This window comes from Telopea speciosissima, chromosome 1, assembly GCF_018873765.1.
Source record: "Telopea speciosissima isolate NSW1024214 ecotype Mountain lineage chromosome 1, Tspe_v1, whole genome shotgun sequence".
Classification (NCBI taxonomy): domain Eukaryota; kingdom Viridiplantae; phylum Streptophyta; class Magnoliopsida; order Proteales; family Proteaceae; genus Telopea; species Telopea speciosissima.
The window spans coordinates 78,824,636-78,845,608 of record NC_057916.1 but is presented as its reverse complement, the minus strand read 5'-3'; the positions used below and the strand labels follow the sequence as shown (position 1 = coordinate 78,845,608).

At 40.4% G+C, this 20,973-nt stretch overlaps 2 protein-coding genes across 4 annotated transcripts; one reads left to right on the top strand and one right to left on the bottom strand.

Annotated features, from left to right (window-relative positions):
* The first annotated feature begins 366 nt into the window (after positions 1-366).
* LOC122648687 (ribosomal RNA small subunit methyltransferase, chloroplastic) lies at positions 367-19,227 on the top strand. 3 transcript variants are annotated; one of them, XM_043841907.1, is made up of 11 exons: positions 370-718; positions 1,190-1,339; positions 1,508-1,564; positions 13,216-13,314; positions 14,019-14,114; positions 14,860-14,944; positions 15,566-15,618; positions 17,499-17,582; positions 18,514-18,624; positions 18,722-18,832; positions 18,954-19,227. In XM_043841907.1, exons 1-10 carry the CDS (start codon positions 479-481, stop codon positions 18,785-18,787), a joined length of 1,041 nt encoding a protein of 346 aa, XP_043697842.1. In that variant the 5' UTR covers positions 370-478; the 3' UTR covers positions 18,788-18,832; positions 18,954-19,227. The 3 variants fall into 3 exon arrangements, with proteins under 3 accessions (XP_043697843.1, XP_043697842.1, XP_043697841.1); XM_043841906.1 differs by having other exon boundaries at positions 372-718; positions 18,722-19,227; XM_043841908.1 differs by lacking the exon at positions 17,499-17,582 and having other exon boundaries at positions 367-718; positions 18,722-19,227.
* A 587-nt stretch (positions 19,228-19,814) lies between these two features.
* Positions 19,815-20,646, bottom strand: LOC122659474. The gene has a single exon (XM_043854584.1). The coding sequence runs from the start codon at positions 20,518-20,520 to the stop codon at positions 20,005-20,007; it is 516 nt and encodes a 171-aa protein (XP_043710519.1). The 5' UTR covers positions 20,521-20,646; the 3' UTR covers positions 19,815-20,004.
* Between the last annotated feature and the right edge of the window lie 327 nt (positions 20,647-20,973).

Genomic DNA, 20,973 nt, shown 5'->3' with positions numbered 1-20,973 from the left:
TTTTTTTGGGGTGGGGGAGGGGGGGGGAGAGGGGAAGATTTATTAGGCTTCATTGAATATATTTATCATGGCTCTGGTCTGCGTTCTCTTTGGAGGAGCCTAGCCCTACGCGTGCAAAGGGCCAATGAGAGTGTGCACGTTGGCATCATTGGGGTAGGTAGTCATTTCACACTCTCTGTGTCTGGGCGTGGGCGGTACACTCCCCCACAGAGAACTTTTCTCCATTAATTTCATAAAAAATAAAAAATAAAAAAGTGTGGCACAATGAAGTAAATTTTGTTACTCTACTAGGAACCAAACGGAACTTAAGGCTATGGAATTGGACCGGCCGAGTTCGACGTAGTCGGAGTGTGGGACTTGGCGATCTGATGTTCCGAACATGGTGCTGCCCTAAAGAGCAGTGCCAACACTAACCCAATCCCAATCCCAGAGTCCTGTGACCGTTTATTCCGTTTCTGAGACGACAAGGTCATACAAAATGCTTTTTCTTGTGCAATCCTTCCCGCCAATTCCTGGGTTTTGCTCTTCGACGTCCAGAAGCGGTGAACTAGCTTCAGCTTCAACTTCACTGACCTCGCACAGACGCTCAAGAAACATCAGAAGGAGCTCTCATGCTTATGTGGTGGCGAAAGGTGGAAACAGAAGCGAAGATGATTATCATACAACTCTCAACGCGCTCAAATCAAGGGGTCGTACTCCTAGAAAATCTCTTGGCCAGGTATCACTACGATCCCTTCTCTGTTTCAGTGTTTCTTGCTAAACGGTATTTGATTTTATACTCTATTTATGGTTCCTGAGAATTCCTAGTCTAATTTGTTTTGGTTAAAACTGTTGCTGCTTTGCATTCGATACTGGCAAAGTCCATGAGCATTCAGAACTTTGAAGCCCCAAAAGTTTGGTGAAAATTAATTGGACCAGTGTTGTGGAGTGTGACAATTGCCAGGAGTTCAGTTGGAGTTTTTAGCAAACATATGGTGGACTAGGGTTATTGGGATTCAAGGATTTTTTTTTTATTGGTTTAAAGCACTGAGGAAGTGCCACAGAAATACCCAAAAGAAAAATGTTAATGAGCTTTGGTTTGAGTCAATTATGTTCTAATACGCTGCTAGATTGTAATGAATATCGCTTAAATGGAGTGTCAACCATCCTCCTGTTATGATCTGAATGCTCTTGTGATATGTAATTGCAGCATTACATGTTGAGTTCCTCCATCAACGAACAGCTTGTCAGTACCGCCAATGTTACAGATGGAGATGTGGTCCTAGAAATAGGACCTGGGACCGGTTCCTTGACCAGTGTTCTTTTGAACACTGGTGCAACTGTTCTTGCAATTGAAAAGGTTTGTGGACTCATTAATCTGTTGTAATTCATGATGCTGAACATGCTTTATGAGGCACATCACCAGAATAAGAGTTCTCTCTCTCTCAGAGACACACCCACACACAGAGTCCATCAGTTACTGCTTTTCCCCAATTTTCTTTATGACATGAATTTTTACGGATTGTAGGATCCACACATGGCAGCACATGTAGGACAGCGGTTTGCAAGTGTAGATCACTTCACGGTAATCTCCAACTCTTTTAGTAGACTTTGTTTTTTTTGGAGGGGGGGGGGGGACATTCTGTCACTGTCTCAATTGATGTTGAATTTTTATCTAATGATGATTTCTTGATGATTCGACAAACTCAGAAAAATTGCATTTCACAGTTAACCATTTAATGTTATCATAACAAAAAAGTATGTAACCTTCATTGGCAAAGTAACAGTGTGCATTGAGATCAAACCTGGATAGAATCCTACAATAATGTGCTATCTTACTACTTATTGGATTATACATCTATTTTTGTCCGCTGGACTGTTGTTATGTGAAATCCTTACACAGTATTACTTTCAGTTCTACTAGGTCATTTTGTACTCCATGATATAGAAGGCATGTTAGCCTGGAATGGACTAATAATGCAATGTTGCAACAAAATCTCTATCCAGTCAAATTTCAAGGGTTGACATTTTTTTTTTTAAGATACTGTATCCTTTTAATTAAAGTAAAAAAAGCCAGAAGTGTCTCCTAGGCAATGCTAGATTTAGTGCAATGGACTGTGACTCAAGCAATACTAGGATGCTAGTAGGGAAGCAGGGCAGCAGCTGAAGAACCAAGGTCCAAAAATTGGACCTATTTTATGAGGTGTTGAACCAACCAGCTGGACTGGGCTTTTAGCTAGCTGGCATGAGCTTAGTAGAAGCTTTAATTTCCATTCCTAGTTCAAGTAGGAATACTTAATTATTAGCTATTTTTTATTTCAGAAACATTGTAATAGCTTAGTAGCACTCCTATTCATGGTAGGTGTATGTTTTAACTATTCATAGTGATGAAAAAGGTTGGAGAGCATAATGACTTGTGTCCTTAGGGATCACAGCCAAGTTCTATTTATAATAAAGGAGAAAAGGACAAAATTACAAGTATACCCTTAGGACAGAATATACCAACAAGTATACCCAAAAAAACCCAAATTACAACACATAGCTTTAGTAGAATTATGTTTGGAGGCCTATAAATACAATGTAAGGCTCACAAGACCTGACACAATTTGATTAATGAATTTTCTGAGTTGCTTAGGCCTCATTTAGCTGTGGGATATAGTGGGTGAGTGACCCAAACCTGAGATAGGTTGTCTTCTTTAGTTTCTTCTTCCTCCTCCTGTGTTTTACCGCCATATACACACTGTTCTAAGATTGTTCAATTGATTAACTGCTGGTTTGAAGTTTTTCTCTCTGATTTCAACTGAATTATTTGATCATTCAATTACTGTTATACTTCTTCCATCAGGTACGATCAGGTTCAACTTCTAAAGTCTGATTTACTATCTTGCAGATATTCTGTTTTATACCCAGTTTCATAATTTAATCTTTTATTTCCCGAGTCAGTTTTACTTATCGGATTCCCTCCAAACTTTGGGTTATCAAAGAGCATCCCCAGAGGGAAAGTCGGCACTGGTATGGTGGTGTTTTGAACACTGGTTAGTCTGCTACTTAAAATCTACTAAATCTGCACGTTTGGATTTCAGAATTTTAATTCCCCTAATTACTTCTAATCCAACCGTTGGATCCAAGCAATATTTTGGGATTTTGTGAGACTACCCAAGGGTAGAATTTGACTAGAGTTTGGGAAAAATCTACCCTACTGATTGATTTAATTTCAATTTTACTAATTTCTGAGTTTTCTTTCTCAGATCTGAAATTCTTTATTTATTCCTAAACCACCCAATAAGTATCTCTCATATTCTGAAGTGTGTTTATACTCATTGTGAGTGATTGAATTCTAGAGTTTGACCTTCATCAGAGAAGTTTGACGTTGTTAAATTTGAGGAATCTAACTGTGTTCTTGAGATCCTGTTGCCAGATTACGTCTGGTAAACTATTACAGGCCTGGTCTTGCATTAAATTGGTATCAGAGCCATGTTTTTAAGTATCGGTATGGGTATCGTATTGGAAGGGTGATTGTATGAGACATAGCATATCGTATTGGAGAGATGCAAGATACAATAAAGGTATATGGAATAGTCAAGAAACGTATGGAATTGCTTAGGATATGCAAAATATAATTTTGAAGCATAAAACGTTATAAATAAGTAATATGTAAAAAATATCATGTATAAAAAGGAGAACAAAGTACAATGAGACAAGTGCATTAATTTATCATTTATCAAGGATGAGGTTTCTTACATGTTCTAATACCAAATTTTTATTAGGTATCGTATCGGTACTATCATATCGCTACTTAAAAATATGATATGAATCGGTTAGTATCGGAGGATACGGAAGGATACTTAAAACCGTGATCAGAGATATGGCTGAGGAGAGTTCTAATAACCAAAACCAGGCTACGGAACCACTTGAAGAGACAGTTTGAAAGTTGGTTGAAAGAATGACAAGTATGGAGCAGCGTTTGGACTCGTTCACTGGACAAACAAGAGGGCAGCAGCAGACTACTACAGTTAATCGTCCTCCTTGATTTCTTCCTAGAGTACAAAGAACCATCAACAATCCTACTTTCCAAGAAGATGATACTACATCACTTTGATTGTGACTTGAACCATCGGCAAGGTGATGATGAGCAAATGGTTAAACTGGAGTTGAAGGAGTACAACGGGAGACACGAAGCACATGTATTCTATGATTGGTTGTGTGCCCTCGATGACTACTTTGAGTAGTTCAACTTAATAGAGGAGCGAAAGTTGAAGCCAGCCCATACCAAGCTAATAGGGACTGCAAGAGAGTGGTGGCGCACTCATGAAGATCAGCTGTATCATCGTCGACAAGAACCTACAGCTTTGGAAGAGATGAAATAAATGCTGAAAGAGAAGTACGTACTTTCAATCTTTTGGGAAAGACTTCATGATCAGCTTAACACTCTTCATCAAGGGACCATGACAGTGGAGGAGTACATGGACAAGTTTGATGATCTTCTTTCACGTACCGGTGTAGAGGAAGAAGACGATCAGCTCTTATCTCACTTCAAATTGGGGTTACAAGCTGACATTTGTGACAAGATCGGTGTGATCCATATCCTCAGTTTGAACGACTGTTTCGGGAAGGCCCTTGAAGCGGAGGATTACTCAAATCAGCATCTTGACATTTTAATTCACAATCTAAGGATGCCAAGCAGAATTCTACAGCACATAGGCCAAGTGATACTCTTAACCAAACTCCGCAAGTCACATCGGATAAGGGTAAGGCTCCTATGAATTGTAGAAGTACCATCAAATGCTACCATTGTAATGAGTTCGGCCTCTATGCAAAATTCTATCCACAGTGTGGTAAGTCAAATTCAGTCATTACCGCCCCCCGACACACAAGTTTGTAAGCCCCAGGTTGATAGTGATTGGGTGCTAAGGACGTGGGTGCATGGCTCATCCGTGGGTTATGAGAATCATTATTGCATGTGGGTTATGTGGCTGTAAGTGGTGTTATTGCTTGTAGGGTGTGTTAGTTATTATTTCATGTAAGTGGGTCTCGTGTGATGTTGTCATCACATGTAGTTAGGGAGTGTTCGTGTGATGCAATTATCACGTGTAGTTAGGGAGTGTTTTATGGGCATGAGGGTAGTTATGGAGAGTGTGGTAAGTGGGGGAGGTGTTGGTTAGGAAGTGACCGTGTGTAAAGCCTATTTAATATTGAGAAGTTAATGGAGGAGCATCGATTATCTATCTTAAAACATCTCTCATGAGATTAAGGCAAGGATTCCTCAATAGAGCCTAACATTATCCATTTTTTATTCCATCTTCTTCGTCATTCTCAGCTCTTCCCTGACCAAGATAGGTAACCAGAGGACGTACGTACCAGCTTGGTATCAGAGCCGGAACATGGACGGGTAAATGGAGAAGCTAGAGGACGAGGTAAGCACACTCCATGAAGGTCAAAGGAAAATAATGGACGACCAGCAGCAGATCCTTACTCGATTGGAGGAACTTATTAAGAAGTTCTCTACTTCTCAGGCATCTACCCACAATGAGGTGTGTGAAAGCTCCAGGGCACCCGCCCCTCCTTATGGAGGACCACCACCTCAGCCAACAGTCCAACATTCTACCACCACCCAGCAAACCACTGCACCAAAACTAGTCAAGTTGGATTTCCCACGCTATAACAAGAACGAAGACATGACAGGCTGGATGTGTAAAGCGGAGCATTTCTTTGAGTTCCACCAAATGCGAGAGGAACGAGTGGCATTGGCTTCCTTCCATTTGGAGGGAGACGCACAGCTCTGATTCCAGGTCTTTAAGCAAGCTGAAGAATTGTTGACCTGGCGGAATTTCTGCAGCGACATCCGTTCCCGATTTGGACCATCCCTATTCCAAGACTTCTTTGGGGAACTGGCAAAGCTACAACAACTGGGTTCGGCACGGGATTATTAGTTCCGATTTGAGAGGTTACTCTCTAAGGTGGGACGACTTCCACCTCACCGACAGGTGAGCATTTCGTTTATGAGTTGAAGGAACACATCCAGGTGGACTTGCTGGTAGGGACACCCGCCACATTATCGGTAGCCATAGGTCTAGCTTGTTTATATGAGTCCAGGAGCAACGCATAGAGAAGAAACCCTCCACCGTGCGAAGTAAAGAGACCTACATCAATTGTCAAGGAACAAACGACAAGTAACTCTTCCCTACCTATTAATAGATTAACATCTTCTGAGATACAGGAGCGTAGAGCCAAGGGCTTATGTTACAACTGCAACGAAAGATTTGTGTCTAGCCATCGGTGCAAGAAACTCTTCTTAATTCAAGGGTTTTGTGATGAAGATGATACTGAAGGTCTGAACGATCTAAGCGAAGAAGCAAAGGAAGACGTGCACGATCTCCCAGAGATATCCTTGAATGCTAAAGTGGAGTGAACACACCTGAGGCGATGAGGGTTATTGGGAGTCTCAATCAAATCTCAATCTCCATTTTGATTGACTCCACTAGTACTCATAATTTAATAAGTGAGAAAATTGCAAAGAGAGTGGGATTACAACCCACGGAGACTAATAGAATGGAGGTAATGGTGGCCTCGGGTAAGAAGATCGCTAGTTCGGGTAGGTGTGCCGGTATGGAAATCTATCTGCAAGGAGTCCCTGTTGTTGCTGACCTGTACCTTCTTTTATTGGGTGGTTACGAGATCATGCTAGAAGCACATTGGTTGCGTACATTGGGACCAATTTGCAGGATTTCTCTCACCTTACCATGAAGTTCCACGTGGATGACAAGGAAGTAATCCTGCACGGACAAACTACCAGGGGAGATAGGGTTACCCATAACCCCAATCATGAGAGAAGGAGGAGCCAGCAAGGAGTTCTGTTGCAGTTTAACTCCTTAATTGGAGCCGAATCAGCCCTCACTGAGGAGTAAGTCAAATCGACTTCAAAGACTCCTAGACCGATTCCAGAACATATTTGAGGAGTCGAAGAAGCTGCCGCCATGTAGGGCACATGACTACCGAATTCCATTGAAGGCCGACAGTACACCGGTGTACGCAAAGTCGTATCGATACCCCTACTATCAAAAATGGGAAATTGAACGGTTAGTGTCGGAGATGCTCAAGACCAGTATCATAAGGCCCAGTAACAGCCTGTACTCATCACTGGTGATCTTGGTGAAGAAACATGATGGCACTTAAAGCATGTGTGTGGACTATTGCACTCTCAACAAGATGATCATTAAAGACAAGTTCCTGATTCCATTGATCGATGAACTCTTAGACGAACTTAAAGGAGCACGATACTTTTCAAAGCTCGATCTGCAATCTAGGTACCATCAGATCCGAGTGGTTCCAGAGGACATGAAGAAAATGGTATTTAGAACTCACTAGGCCCACTTTGAGTTCTTGGTGATGCCGTTTGGTCTTACCAATGCACCATCGACCTTCCAATCCTTGATGAATCAGGTATTCCAACGTCAATTAAGGAAATTCATTTGTCTTTTTTAATGGTATTTTGGTGTTCAGTAAAACATGGGAGGAATACTTGGCACACTTGGAGGCGATGTTGGATATTCTCAGAGTTCACCACCTATACATCAAAAAGTCGAAATGTCAATTTGGGTAGAAACGGGTGCACTACCTAGGCCACGTCATCTCAGGAGGAGTGGTCGTTGGGGATTTCTTGGATTAACAGGCTACTACCGCAAATTTATTAAAAATTTTGGTAAAATAACGAGGCCCCTCACCAATTTACTCAAGAAGGACCGATTTCAGTGGGATTCTACAGCTGACGAGGCATTCCAAACACTCAAAACGATTATGACTTATGAGTCTATGACAAAGGTCCTAGTGCTAGCTCTCCCCAATTTTTCAAAGAAATTCATTATCGAGTGTGATGCAAGTGGCCTAGGCGTGGGAGCGGTCCTCATGCAAGATTAGCCAATAGCATACTTCAGTAAGGCATTGCAAGAAAATAATTTATTATTATCCACTTATGAGAAGGAAATAATAGCCTTTGTCCTGGTCGTGCAAAAATGGCGCCCCTATTTAGTAGGGCGGCAGTTCGTGGCGCGTACTGATCACAAAAACTTCCAATATTTGTGGAGTCAAAAGTTAACCACTCCCGCAGTCCCGTGTGACAAAGGTGGTCATACAAGTTGATGAGTTACGGCTTCGTAGTCGAGTACAAGAAGGGGAGAGAACACATGGCGGCTGATGCTCTTTCATGAAGGGATGAGGTGGAGGAAAAAGAGGGATTAGGGTGCTACAAAATAGTGGCACTCTAATCCACCTTATTGAGTTGGTTAGACTCTATCAGGAGGAGTTGCGTCATGCGTGCCGATGAGGATGACAGGGAGTTGAAGAAACAGATCTTAGATGGAGAAGCCATGGAACCTTGGCAAGTAAGAGACGAAATTATCTATTTTAAGTTCCGAATTTTCTTGCCCAAGGACTTTGCTCTGATCGACAAAATCATCGGAGAATATCATGGTGGGACCCACGAGGGTTACCACAAGATGTTCTAGCAGATGTAATCAACGTTCTTTTGGCAAGGAATGAGGAAGACCGTCCAAGAAAAGATGCCCAGTGTGACACATGTCAACGCCACAAGGTCGAGCAACTAACTCCCACCGGATTACTCCAACCACTTCTTATTCCAGAACGTGTATGGGAGGATATCTAGATGGATTTCGTGGAGGGTCTGCCGAACTGCAAGGGGTGCACAACCATACTGATAGTTGTGGATCGGTTATCCAAATATGCCCATTTCCTTCCCATCTCTCATCCCTATACTGCCGCTGGGATAGCCCAAGAATCTTTTTGATAATATTTTTAAATTACATGGTATACCCAAAACTATCATGTGTGACAGGGATCCAGCTTTCACCAGCCAGTTTTGGACTGAGTTGTTCAAATTACATGGTGTCCGGTTCAACTTCAGTCCGGTGTATCACCCTCAAACCGACTGCCAAAGCGAAGTTGTGAATCAAACGTTGGAGATGTACCTATGATGCTTCACAGGATCCAACCCAAAGGAGTGGGGGTAGTGTTGCTGAATACTGCTACAACACTAGTTGGCATTCCGCCATTAAAACCACCCCTTTTGAAGTGGTTTTAAAACCACCCCTTTTGTAGTGGTTTACGGCCGGCCTCCACCTACTCTCTTAACCTAGGTTCCCGGGACAGTGAATGTTGAAGCAGTGGAGCAGGAGTTACGAACTCGGGATCTCAAGCTCCAGGAGTTACGAGAAGTTCTTGTAGAAGCTCAGAACCACATGAAGATGGTATACGATCGCAGTCATCGAGAACGGGAATTCAGAGTAGGTGATTGGGTCTATTTACGGCTGCAACCTTATCACCAAGTATCGGTTTCTCTTCGGAAGGTGAAGAAATTATCTCTCCAGTACTATGGACCGTTCCAGGTTATCCAGCGTATCGGGAAGGTCACATACAAGTTGGAGTTACCAGAGAATTCCCGGATTCACCCGGTATTTCACGTGTCTCTTCTCAAACCAAAAATTGGGAAGCACCAACCGGTTCAAGGAGGTCTTCCAACTGTTTGTGAGGATGACGGGTCCTACAGCCACAGCTTCTAGCTATATTGGGCGGAAGAACCTTCAATTGCCGTGAACAGATTCTAGATCATTAGCAGGGACTATCCCCCGCAGATGCCACGTGGGAAGATCGAGATTTACTCCAACACCAGTTCCCATCTTTTGGTCTTGAGGACAAGACCATTATTCAAGGGGGAGGGAGTTGTTAAGGACGTGGGTGCATGGCTCATGCATGGGTTATGTGGCTGTATGTGGTGTTATTGCTTGTAGGGTGTGTTAGTTATTATTTCATGTAAGTGGGTCTCATGTGATGCTGTTATCATATGTAGTTAGGGAGTGTTCTATGGGCAGGAGGGTAGTTATGGAGAGGGTGGTAAGTGGGGGAGGTGTTGGTTAGGATGTGACTGTGTAAGGCCTATTTATTATTGAATAGTTAATGGAGGAGCATCGATTATCTATCTTAAAACATCTCTCATGAGATTGAAGCAAGGCTTCCTCGATAGAGCCTAACATTATCCATTTTTTATTCCATCTTCGTCATTCTCAGCTCTTCCCTTACCAAGATAGTTAGATAGGTAACCAAAGGACATACGTACCCTTGGGCAGTTAATGCAACCCTTGAGGATGAAGCCAACAACGGCTTCCTAGACTATGATAATGAAGGAATCTACGAAGTAGATGTTGTGAAGTGAATTCTGGTTTCCGAAGCATGATTGCTGATCAAAATGTAATCTCAGCTGTTGGCTACAGCATGATAAAGTTGAAAAAGTGGCTGAAGCAAAAGAGCATCTCAGGGAAAAACCACCAGCGGAAAGAGAAATTGCTGGTTTAGGCCATAACAAGAGGACCGATCAAAGGACAGAGACCCTCAGTGGGAAAAAGGAACCACTGAGGGTTAGATCATGGGGAAGACCCTCTACAGAATGAGGAGAGTTTTAGAGGAAGAAAAAAGAAAGGCGGAAGGCTGGCGGTAGAGGAGGAGAGTTGCGGGAGATAAAGAGATTAGAAAAGCTGAGTTGGGAGAGGGATAGATCATAGGGAAGACCCTTTACGGAGTGAGGAGAGTTTTAGAGGAAGAAAAAAGAAAGGCAGAAGGCTGGCGGTAGAGGAGGAGAGTTGCGGGAGATAAAGAGGCGAGAAAAGGTGAGTCGCGAGAGGGAGAAAGACAGGCAGAAGGCTAGCGGTGGTGTGTAGGAGTTGCGAGAAGGAAGAAAAGGAGTGGCGGTGGTTTAATGGAGGTGAGAAGGTAAGTCAGGAAGGAGAAGGATATAGGCAGTGGAGGCGATGATGTTGTGGGAGTCACGAGGGAGAATAAATAAGTCAGGAGAGAGAAAGAAGTAGTCGGCACTGCTGTGGTGCTTCATGGTGGCGGCGGTGGCATGGGTACGAGGACGGGGATCCCAAGATTGATTCCCTCTCTGATACCATGATGAAATTGATTGGGGAAAAGTGACTTTTATCCTTGGGGATCACAGCCAAGTTCTATTTATAATAAAGGAGAAAAGAACAAAATTACAAGTATACCCTTAGGGCAGAATACACCTACTAGTATACCCAAATTACAACAATCTCTTTATCGAGATAAGTGCTGTGCCTTTCCTAATCTCCTTTCCTGGGCAGAACCAACTACTCTGTTAGTTGTTCAAACAAGGACACTTGACTGTCTGAAATTACTCATCACTTATTTCAGAGTTAAGCTTCTTACGGATACCCTGTTCTGGAGTTTATTTATCAGATTTGAGCACTGTTAGATCACAACATCCAACCATTGGACCAACGATATTTTTGGACCCGATTTCTCTCATTACTTGCGATATCCAGGTTGGTCTAAAGTGCTGATCTAAAGATCTGTGAAATCTCCTAAAAAAATAGGATCTAGACTTGCTATTTTCTGATTTAACTCATAAGTCAAGATCCCACCATTGGATTCTATTGAATTTTAATTAAGCATCCCTAAACAAAATGGAACCTTTAGATTGTTGAAAAACACACTCAAAATGTTAGTTTAGTTTCATACCGAAGTGTACGTCGTATCTTACCTGTATATTTCTCAAAGATAGCCTATGTTACACATGATTTAGTACTATTACATACAGAAATAAATGAAAACAACTAAAATATGTAATTGCAAGTGACAAATAGAGAAAAATCATTTAATATTATTAAATGTCAAAATGTTACAATGTCATAACTGTATAGTCAGTCAACCCACGTCAAAGGTGCAAATAAGCAAAAAAAACCCTGCCCTTCCTCCTAGTCTCCTACTCTATGTCAATACCACAGTGTTCCAGACCGGCTCAAAAGATTGTTACCACTGAAGAAACCGTTCCTCCAACTCGATCACAAAAGATGTCCATATCTTGATATGTCGGAAGAAACGTTCAAAGTCCATACAGTAGCCTCATATATGTAATCATCAACATACTCTAGGTACCCCAACCTTGGATATAGATCACTGGGTTGGGAAGATGATGCAAACAGGCCTCCACTGTAGCTGCTTGGTGGAAAGGGCTAATAGGGTTGTTGGGGGACCTGGGAAGGAAAGATGCTATCCACAAAAGACGACACACCCTATGACTAATCATCATGACCTACTTAACCAATATATTTTTCCCTTTCTTAAATCTAATTTTTTATAATTTTTTAAATAGCAATAACTAATAACCTAATTAATCAATATGTAAGTATGGAACACCATATAAAGCATCATTTTGAGTTGAAAAGACAACAACAATACTTTTAAATTGTTTTCACTATTTCTCAAACAAAACAAAATATTTTTCAAAATTTTGTAGTTTTTTTTTTTTTTTGAATTTTTAAAAATATGTTTCTTATTTTATAAAATTAAAATAATTAAAAAAAAACAACAGCATGAGGCCATAGATCAGCCAACGTTGTCTAACATATATAAAATTGAGTTCCAACCAATAAGTATTAACCCAATTTTTTTTTTTTAAAAATTTGTTGCAAGAAAAATCAAATTTTTAAATCAGAAAATTTTAAAAATAATTTAATTTAAGAAAATTTAATCCGACTCCGTGAAGTCGTAGATCAGCTTATGCTTATGCTATCTAGCATAAAAAATTGAAGTCTAACCAGTACATATTTTCTTTACTTTTTGAAATTTTAGTTTAGGAAAAGAGGGTATTAACTCAAGCTGTGAATCTTCAAGAAATCTCCCTCAAATCTACCAAATGTTAGCTGTAGATGACTTGTACAAGCTTCCAACGAGTTGTTCCACCAAGAATTGCAAGTGCAATGGCCAAAATCATGCAAAAAAACACAAGCTTGGAGTAGAAACCTGTCGTTACTGTTTGTGACCGATTTCGAACAAAATTTAGTATTTATATAATGTGGCCGTAATGTTTTGGCGAAACAAAATGGAGTCACTGAAAGAATGTCAAAATTTCGACTGAAACATGTAAGTTTTGGTTGAAACTTGGTATACCTGTAGAGTCCATGCCAGTTTCGTTTCGAGGCGGGTTGAAACCAAATTATTTCGGTAAATTTCAACTGAAACCACCGAAATTTCAAACCATGCCTGCTACGATTGCTGCCATCTCTACTACCTCCGACAATTATTTTGTGGATATGCGACTATCATATTCAAACTGGATGTGTACACATTGAATCCAGTGTGTTGTTCAGGTTCTTATTGTCAATAAATTGTGAAAAAATTTCTAACATCTACAATGGGGTTGTGTAGGTTTTGCAAGAGGACTTCACAAAGTGTCACATTCGCTTCCATTTGCAGTCATTGTTGGAAAGTGGGAAGTTGTTGCAGACCAATTCAAGATATGCAAAAGTAAAATCTGCATCCATATATATATGTTGGTCAATAATTGCACTATCTCCTTGAATGTGGTAAACAGTTGTTCTGTGTAGATGATGCATTTATTCATGCATCGCAAATAATGAGCTAAAGCAACATTGTGCATACTATCTCATACTTTCATGTATGGACTGACAAAACCTCTATGTAAGTACTTGGTCACTGCTATAAAGATTAACGTAATATGATTCCGTAAATAACATATGTGCTTAAAATGGTATAATTTTTTGTTTCTTTACTTCAATAGGAAAGTGAAAATGCATAAAAGCGTTACTGTGTAAAATTTCAGTTAGTTCAATTTTCAATTATACCATATGTTCTTTAGCTTGGCTTCGTGAAGTTCCTAAGTTTGGCATTGGACTATGGTATTCTTGTTGATGTTCTCTGGTTGTATATATATTTTTACTTGCTCTTTTTTTTCTGGTTTCTTCTTTGGGGGGTGTTTTTCTTCCTTTGCTTTCTCTCTTGCCCTTTCCTGTGGCTCGTTCTATTCACGTTGATGTTCTCTGGTTTTATATTTTTTTTCTTGTTTATTTTTTACTTGCTCTTTTTCTGGTTGTATATCAAAAGAATAGTATTAGTAGTGATACTAATAATAATAATAATAATAATCTTTATATTTTGTATTGACTGTGGACTATATCTAGCTTAAAATAATGTATTTAGCATGTTTGCAGGTAGTCTCCAATATACCTTTCAATATAAGTACTGATGTGGTGAAGCAACTTCTTCCGCTGGGTGACATTTTTTCAGAAGTTGTCCTTCTACTCCAGGTTGGCATAACTTTTTTAATTTTTTAAATCCCTGTGTGGCACTGTGGCTACAATGGGCATGTTCTGTTTCTTAGTTACCTATGGATTGGTTTCACGTAATGCTGATACTCATTCACCTCAGAAATTCTACTGATCAAATTTCAAAACTAAACAGTCTCTACTTGCAGGATGTGATGCCAATATATTACTCAGCATCAAGTAGTGGTCTAACTTTTTTTTCTTTTCCTATATGCCTTTTTATGAGCTATGTTATTAGTACTTGAAAAGCCTTGAATGGATTTGTGGAGGTAAATTTATAGACTAAAAAAACCCATAAAGCTCGGGATACATAAGCAAGCTGGCAATCTTATGACAATGGCATTTCATACTGTCTTTTTTTTTTTTAATTTCTTCACCCTTTTGTTGCTAGAATTCCTCCAATGACATGGCCTTCTATTACAAAACACTGACAGCAACCTCAAATGTCAGAAGCACTTATTATGCATTATGGTCATATCAAGTGAACAAATCCTTACATTTCTCAATCATCCATAGTAGATATCTCCTTTCACTATTCTTTTCAGTGCGTTTCTAATTTTCCCTACTTTGCTATGAGAAAATTCAAGACAAATGAATGTGTTTCTCACTTTGGAAATCATTTTTCTTTTTGGGTGACTATTCTATATTTAATAGAGAAAGGATATTCTCCTTCCAACTCAGATGCAAATGAGTTTGTTCTGTGTATTAAATTGGTCAATCATTTCAGGATGAAACAGCTTTACGCTTGGTGGATGCATCTTTGCGGACGTCTGAGTATCGACTCATCAACATTTTTGTGAACTTTTACTCAGGTATTGGATTTCCTATGAAACATAAAGCACCCCTGGAATATGTATTTGTTCTCGTATGTTTCTGCCACCGCCCACCCACCCCCCCCCCCCCCCGCGCCCAATTTTTTGTTATTTTCTTTCTGTTTAAACACATGGAAAAATAGTCTGAGTAGACACTACTACCATGCTCTGAAATGAAAATTTCTTCAGATTTAACTCTTTGGTTCTGAATCAAAGCTTAATTAAGAGACCCATCCATCATATGAGTTCTATCCCTTCCAAGAGGAGGAATATAAGACTGTGGGGTTTGTCTACCTCTAGCTCTGGTGTAAACCAAGAGCTTGCCGTATTCCTCTTTTGACTACATACCTACTTATATGACTGTTCAGGCCATCTAGTTATTATGATTAATTATTGTATGGATATTAAGCTGTGTTTGATCTTATAAAGCTCAATTAAATGACTAAATAAGTAGGTGCATCTTTTTTTTTTTTTAAAAAAAACTTATTATGGAGATTTGTTAAAAATAGGCAAGCTATTCCTAAATTCTGATATTTATAGCTAGTAAAATACACAGTTCATTTATATTCATTTCTTGATTGGCATTTCCTCATAATTTTAATTTCTTTTTGTGATTTCCAGATCCTGAATATAAATTTAAGGTCCTTAGGTCAAATTTTTTTCCTCAGCCCAATGTAAGTACTTCCTTTTTTTCCATTTCAGCATTTGTGGTCTTGTTGGCTATGCTAAATATTCCTCATCTGGCTAGTAAAGTGCATGTGACTGCATATTAGTTTCAACTATGCGCCTTTTTAATTTATTAATTTATGTCACAGCAAGCATCTTTCACTAATATTTAATCTGTGATTGAAATAGAATGATATTGAAGAGAAATGTAGTAGCTCTCTATCCTGTTCATGAGTATATGAACACATAATAGAGCTCTCTATACACTAATTTGATGGTTCCTCAACTACTAAGCTGCATGGTTGCACAAAATTGACTTCTTTGGGAAGTTGGACAAATAGTTGTCTGAAAGCAGTAGTTCAATGGTTGTAGTAGAAGGACCACATCTTTACTCCTCATCTTGCCTTGTACTTGGGCACTGCTTAACTTTAGAGCCAAAAGATCAAGCCACACCTTGACATGGAGCTAGTAAGTAGATTTTGACTATTAACAATTTAACATAGATGCAAATTTCATTGTGTCAAATGTGTTTCAATTTTATCTGCAGGATGCAGTCAGATTTTCTAGAAATGATGAAGGAAAGACAATCCATTTGCGTACAAAGAAGGAAAACAAAATATAATAGTGAATAGGATTAAGAACGAATATTGATATGTGAGGAATTTAGAAATTAGAGGGGATAACGGGCGAAGGATATTACTCTTTCAAGGGTAGCTGCTTCTAGGCAAACCTCCTGGCTGTCTCTGCACCACCCCTACCTCCTTTATCACTGAGCAGTCATTTAGGGGCCTTAGCTGGTGATCCGGGCTGTTTCCCTCTCGATGATGAAGCTTATCCCCCATTGTCTCACTAGCCGACCTTGACCTTTTTTTTTTTTTTGGGGGGGGGGAGGGGGTTCATATCTAGTATTCAGAGTTTACCATGATTTGGTACCACTCTCGTGGCGCACACCGAAACAGTGCTTTACCCCTAGATGTCCAATCAACTGCTGCACCTCAACACATTTCGGGGAGAACCAGCTAGCTCTGGACGGGCACGAGCAGTCTGTTGTCCGAGCCGATTGGTCAGACGACGACTACTTCGCTTATTAGATTAGTATTAGCCGCCTACCCTGGAACAGAATGGAATGGAATGGGATGGAAGAGAAAAAACATGAAGCGCTAGAAATTTAAGATCTTAGCTGGACATTAAAGCATCAATGACTGAGGTGGATAAGATACAAATACTTGTAGCTATAGATGTTGAAGACGACCTATGGTTCTAAAGAGAGTTAAGTTTAATTTGGAGGTCTTGAATAAAAATATGTATCAGTATTACATAGTAGCTAGGTAAATAAATGTTTAAAAGGAACTCTCAGTACATTCGTTCAACACAGGAAGTGGTACTTAGATTTGAATACTCTTGAGTTTTGATCTCATGACATTCTTGTATCATCCAATGTAGAAGCTACAACAATGTTTTCTGTGTTAAAAACTGCAAACTTGCTTGATGTATCCTGGTCTATCAATTCTGACCTCAGCTTTGATTAGCAGTAGCTCAAGAGAAGCTAAACAGATGGTTGTTCTTAAGCAAAAGGGATGGTTGCTTTTCGCATAATTTCATTAATCAGTTTCTCTTCCCCCCTCCCCCCCCCCCCAAAAAAAAAAAAAAAAACCTTAGCAAGGAGAACCATCTTGGAAAGATAGATGATGGATCTTTGAAAATTTCTTTACCAGATAGTGTTATGATGATGCTTGTGAAAGCTATTTACTAACTATCGATCTCAATGGTCTTTATAAATGTACTGAAAAAATGACATATATATGCATGTTTACATTGAATCCATGTAAAATTTAGGCTTGTTGATCAAATGAAGATATACCTTGATTGCTGCATGTCATTTTTCCAGGTTGATGCAGCTGTTGTTAGGTTTAAGCTCAAGCAAGCTGCAGACTATCCACCAGTTCCCTCAACTAAAAGTTTCTTTTCAATGGTTGTTCCTGTCTTTCATTTATTTATATTTATTTTGGGATAAGCCTTCTTTTTCCATTTGGTCAGATCTCCGTGTATCATTTTCTTGGCAAGATTTTGATGAAATTAGTGAAATTGCATCCCAATGCTGTATGGATCTAAATTTCGGGTAGTGTCTCTTCGAAGACATCCGATAAATGTCGGGTACTAAAGAAACAACATATAAACAAACTTAATGTAGCTAAAATGAGAATGTTGAGATGGATGAGTGGTAAAACTAGAAAACAAAAAATAAGGAATGAAAAAATTAGAGCTAAATTTAGGAGTAGCTCCGATACATGGTAAGTGGAGAGAAAGTCGCTTAAGGTGGTATGGACATATGCAACAAAGGCCTTTGAATGTTCTAGTTTGGAGGGGTGATTTGATTCAGATTGAAGGAGCTAAGAGAGCCAGGAGTACGCCTAAAATGATTATCAGGGAAGTGGTGAGGAAAGACACACATAGCTTAGGATTCGTAACAATGGCTTTGAATAGAGCTGATTGGAAAAAAAGGATCCGTGTAGCCAACCCCATTTAGTTGGGATAAGGCTGAGCTGTGTTGGCATACCATGACAGTGATGGCTGTATTTGTTTTCTGTAGACAAGTTCCAAGCATATTCCATATTTTTCTGTAGAAAATAATTTCTCATAGTTTAGTCAATGAAGTCAGACATAATGGAATTTTTATCAGACTTAATATGGGTTGACATGCAGTAGTAGAAATCACCTTTTCCAAGATAGTGTCATTTTCTTGAGCCTACTATAAACCATCAGTCTCTTGAAATATTATTCCTCTCTCAGGTTATCAGGTTTCTATGCAGGGTTGGCAGTTAAACTTTTCAAGAACCTTCCTCCTTAGTTTGTTGGAGAACCATTCTTTCTTGTAACATGTCATCTACCACTAATTTATGTAGGTCAATTCTGCATTTAATGTGAAGCGTAAGATGCTGCGGAGATCGCTTCAGCACCTATGCACACCCAATGAGATTGAAAAAGCACTTGGAAGGGTGGGCCTTCCAGCTACTGTAAGTATGCTGACATTGTACATGTTTACTCCCTTCAAAATAATCTGTCATTCTCATAATTTTCTTTCCACATTTTGTTGTGTTTTTGTACATGCAGTCAAGACCAGAGGAACTGACGCTGGAAGATTTTGTAAAATTGCATAACCTGATTGTGAAAGTCTAGTGTTTCGGGCTTCCTTGAAAGGACCAGTTCATCCAGCACCCTGAGGTGGGCATGCAAGCCTTACCTTCTACAATTTTGATTGGGAGGAAGATCGCAATAATGAAAGAGGATGCTTATGGAGTACATTTGATTTCCCTGGTCATCACCCTCTCATGTGGTACATCAGAATTTGAAGGCCGATGTTCTAGCCAAGGACACATTCATGGGTGTGTTCAGGAAGAATATTTGACACAGAAGTGACAGCACAACTAGTTCTATCGATGAATATGACCTGGAAGGTACTGTTTTCTGAAATTCAAGATCTTGTATAATGATGGACTTCACTAGCATGGGTGTAAAATAACATTACTGGAAATTAATTTCATTCAAAATTGGGGGGAGGGGGAGGTATAGTTGCTACTATAGTAGGAGTTTGTATAGCTTCATTATCTTGTGTTCAACCTCCAGCAGCACAAGGTCTACTGATTGGTTTACTTGTTCAAATTGAAAAATTACTATTCCCCCACCGCCTCTAAAAAACGAAGTAACAGCAGAGGATAGCCTGCTTGGTTGTCACTGAATGGAATGGTTTCATTTTGTATTTGCCATAGCAATTCTGAGTGCATTTATTCTTCATGAAAGATGGACTCATTTCCACTCTATCCCCAGAATAGGAATTAATGCTATAAATGGTTGATTTTTGGAGTTTCCCCAGGCAAAGAAACTCCAAGCTAGTTACAGAAGTTAAACCTAACCACCCATGGCCTCAATCCAGTTATTGTTACTATGTTATTGGATGCTTCTTAGGAATTCCTGTAGAGTGCCTCCATGATCTCTATAGCTGTAATTGGCTGATAAGATTGCCTCAAGAAGCATCAGAAAGGAAACCCAGGCAGAATGCTCAATAACTCGTTTTCTATATTATCTTTCTTGAACTTTAATAGCTTTACAGAAAGTAAAATATCGCAATTGTTTCCTGCTGATTAACACAAGCAAAACCTATCCAAGGAAAAATGAAAAAAAATAAAATCTCGTTCGAATGACAAAAATCAGGTGATGAAATTGTGCTTCCACTGCATCAGACTTCTTGCAGTCAATCATTTCAAGCAGCGAAAAGCGTCCACAACCAAACGAAGAGGCTGTTTTCATCATTGGCTCTGCCATTGACTTGATGCTGCTGCTGGTGCTGCGAGTTTTCTGTTGGTCGCGTCACTCCGACCATGTATCTGCACTTCATATCAGCCATGGAACTGGAAGACAAGATCCAGAGATCGGAGACGACTCTCTCGCGGATCAAACGATGGCTGCTCCCAAACCGAACCGTTTTCATAGGACGGTCGTTGCTCAGCCGCCACGATGGAGGAAGGCGAGAGACGGCGCTTGCGGCACTTTTTCCGGAGGGCGAAGTTCCTCATTCTTTCCTCCACCTTGTTGACGGTCCTTGAGTTCTCTTCCACTTCCCCTTCCCCTTCGGCTTCTGCTTCTACTTCTACTTCTTCATCGTCTCCTACCTGCATCGGCTCGTCCTCTCCAACGGCCGAAGAGACAAAATTATCGCCGGCTAAGAGAGGTTGGGAAGAGTGGAAGCGGGAAAGGAAGGCACCGAGATGATGGTGAGCGTTCTGAAACGAGGAGCAAACTTGGAGAATCTGAGATTGGTCGGTTGTCGATGGGAGCTGCTTCGCCATTAGGGTTGCGTGTTCCAGTGCTGCAACCAGGTTCATCAATGGCTGAGCCTCTGGTGCTGATTCCATTTGAGCCTATCCCTCTTAATAATTTCTTCTAGCTCGACTCTGTTCCTTCCGCCCTTCCTTTCCTTCTGTACATTGATTGAGCTTTTCTCTAACGCATATGTAAACTGCTTTAGTTGAGTTGGCTTTTCTCCCCTTTCTTTTTTTTATTTTTTTTAAGGGCTGATCTTCTCTATGCCACAAAGCAGGCAGAGTCGAGATCAGCTACCCACTTGGAGAGCGGTGGGGACTGGGGACAGATACCAACCCTACATGGGCTGTGGGATCCATGCCCCGTGGAGGGTTCAGTTCTGTCCCCACTGTCCCCAAGTGGGGAGTAGATCCGAACTCCGCAGGCTATACTCAAACACATGGGCTGGCCATTTAGGGGCGGGGTGGTCATTTTGCCCACCCTCATGTGTCGGATTGAGCTCCTCTCCAGGGAGCCCAGCATGCTCAGGAGGTATGTGGATGCCC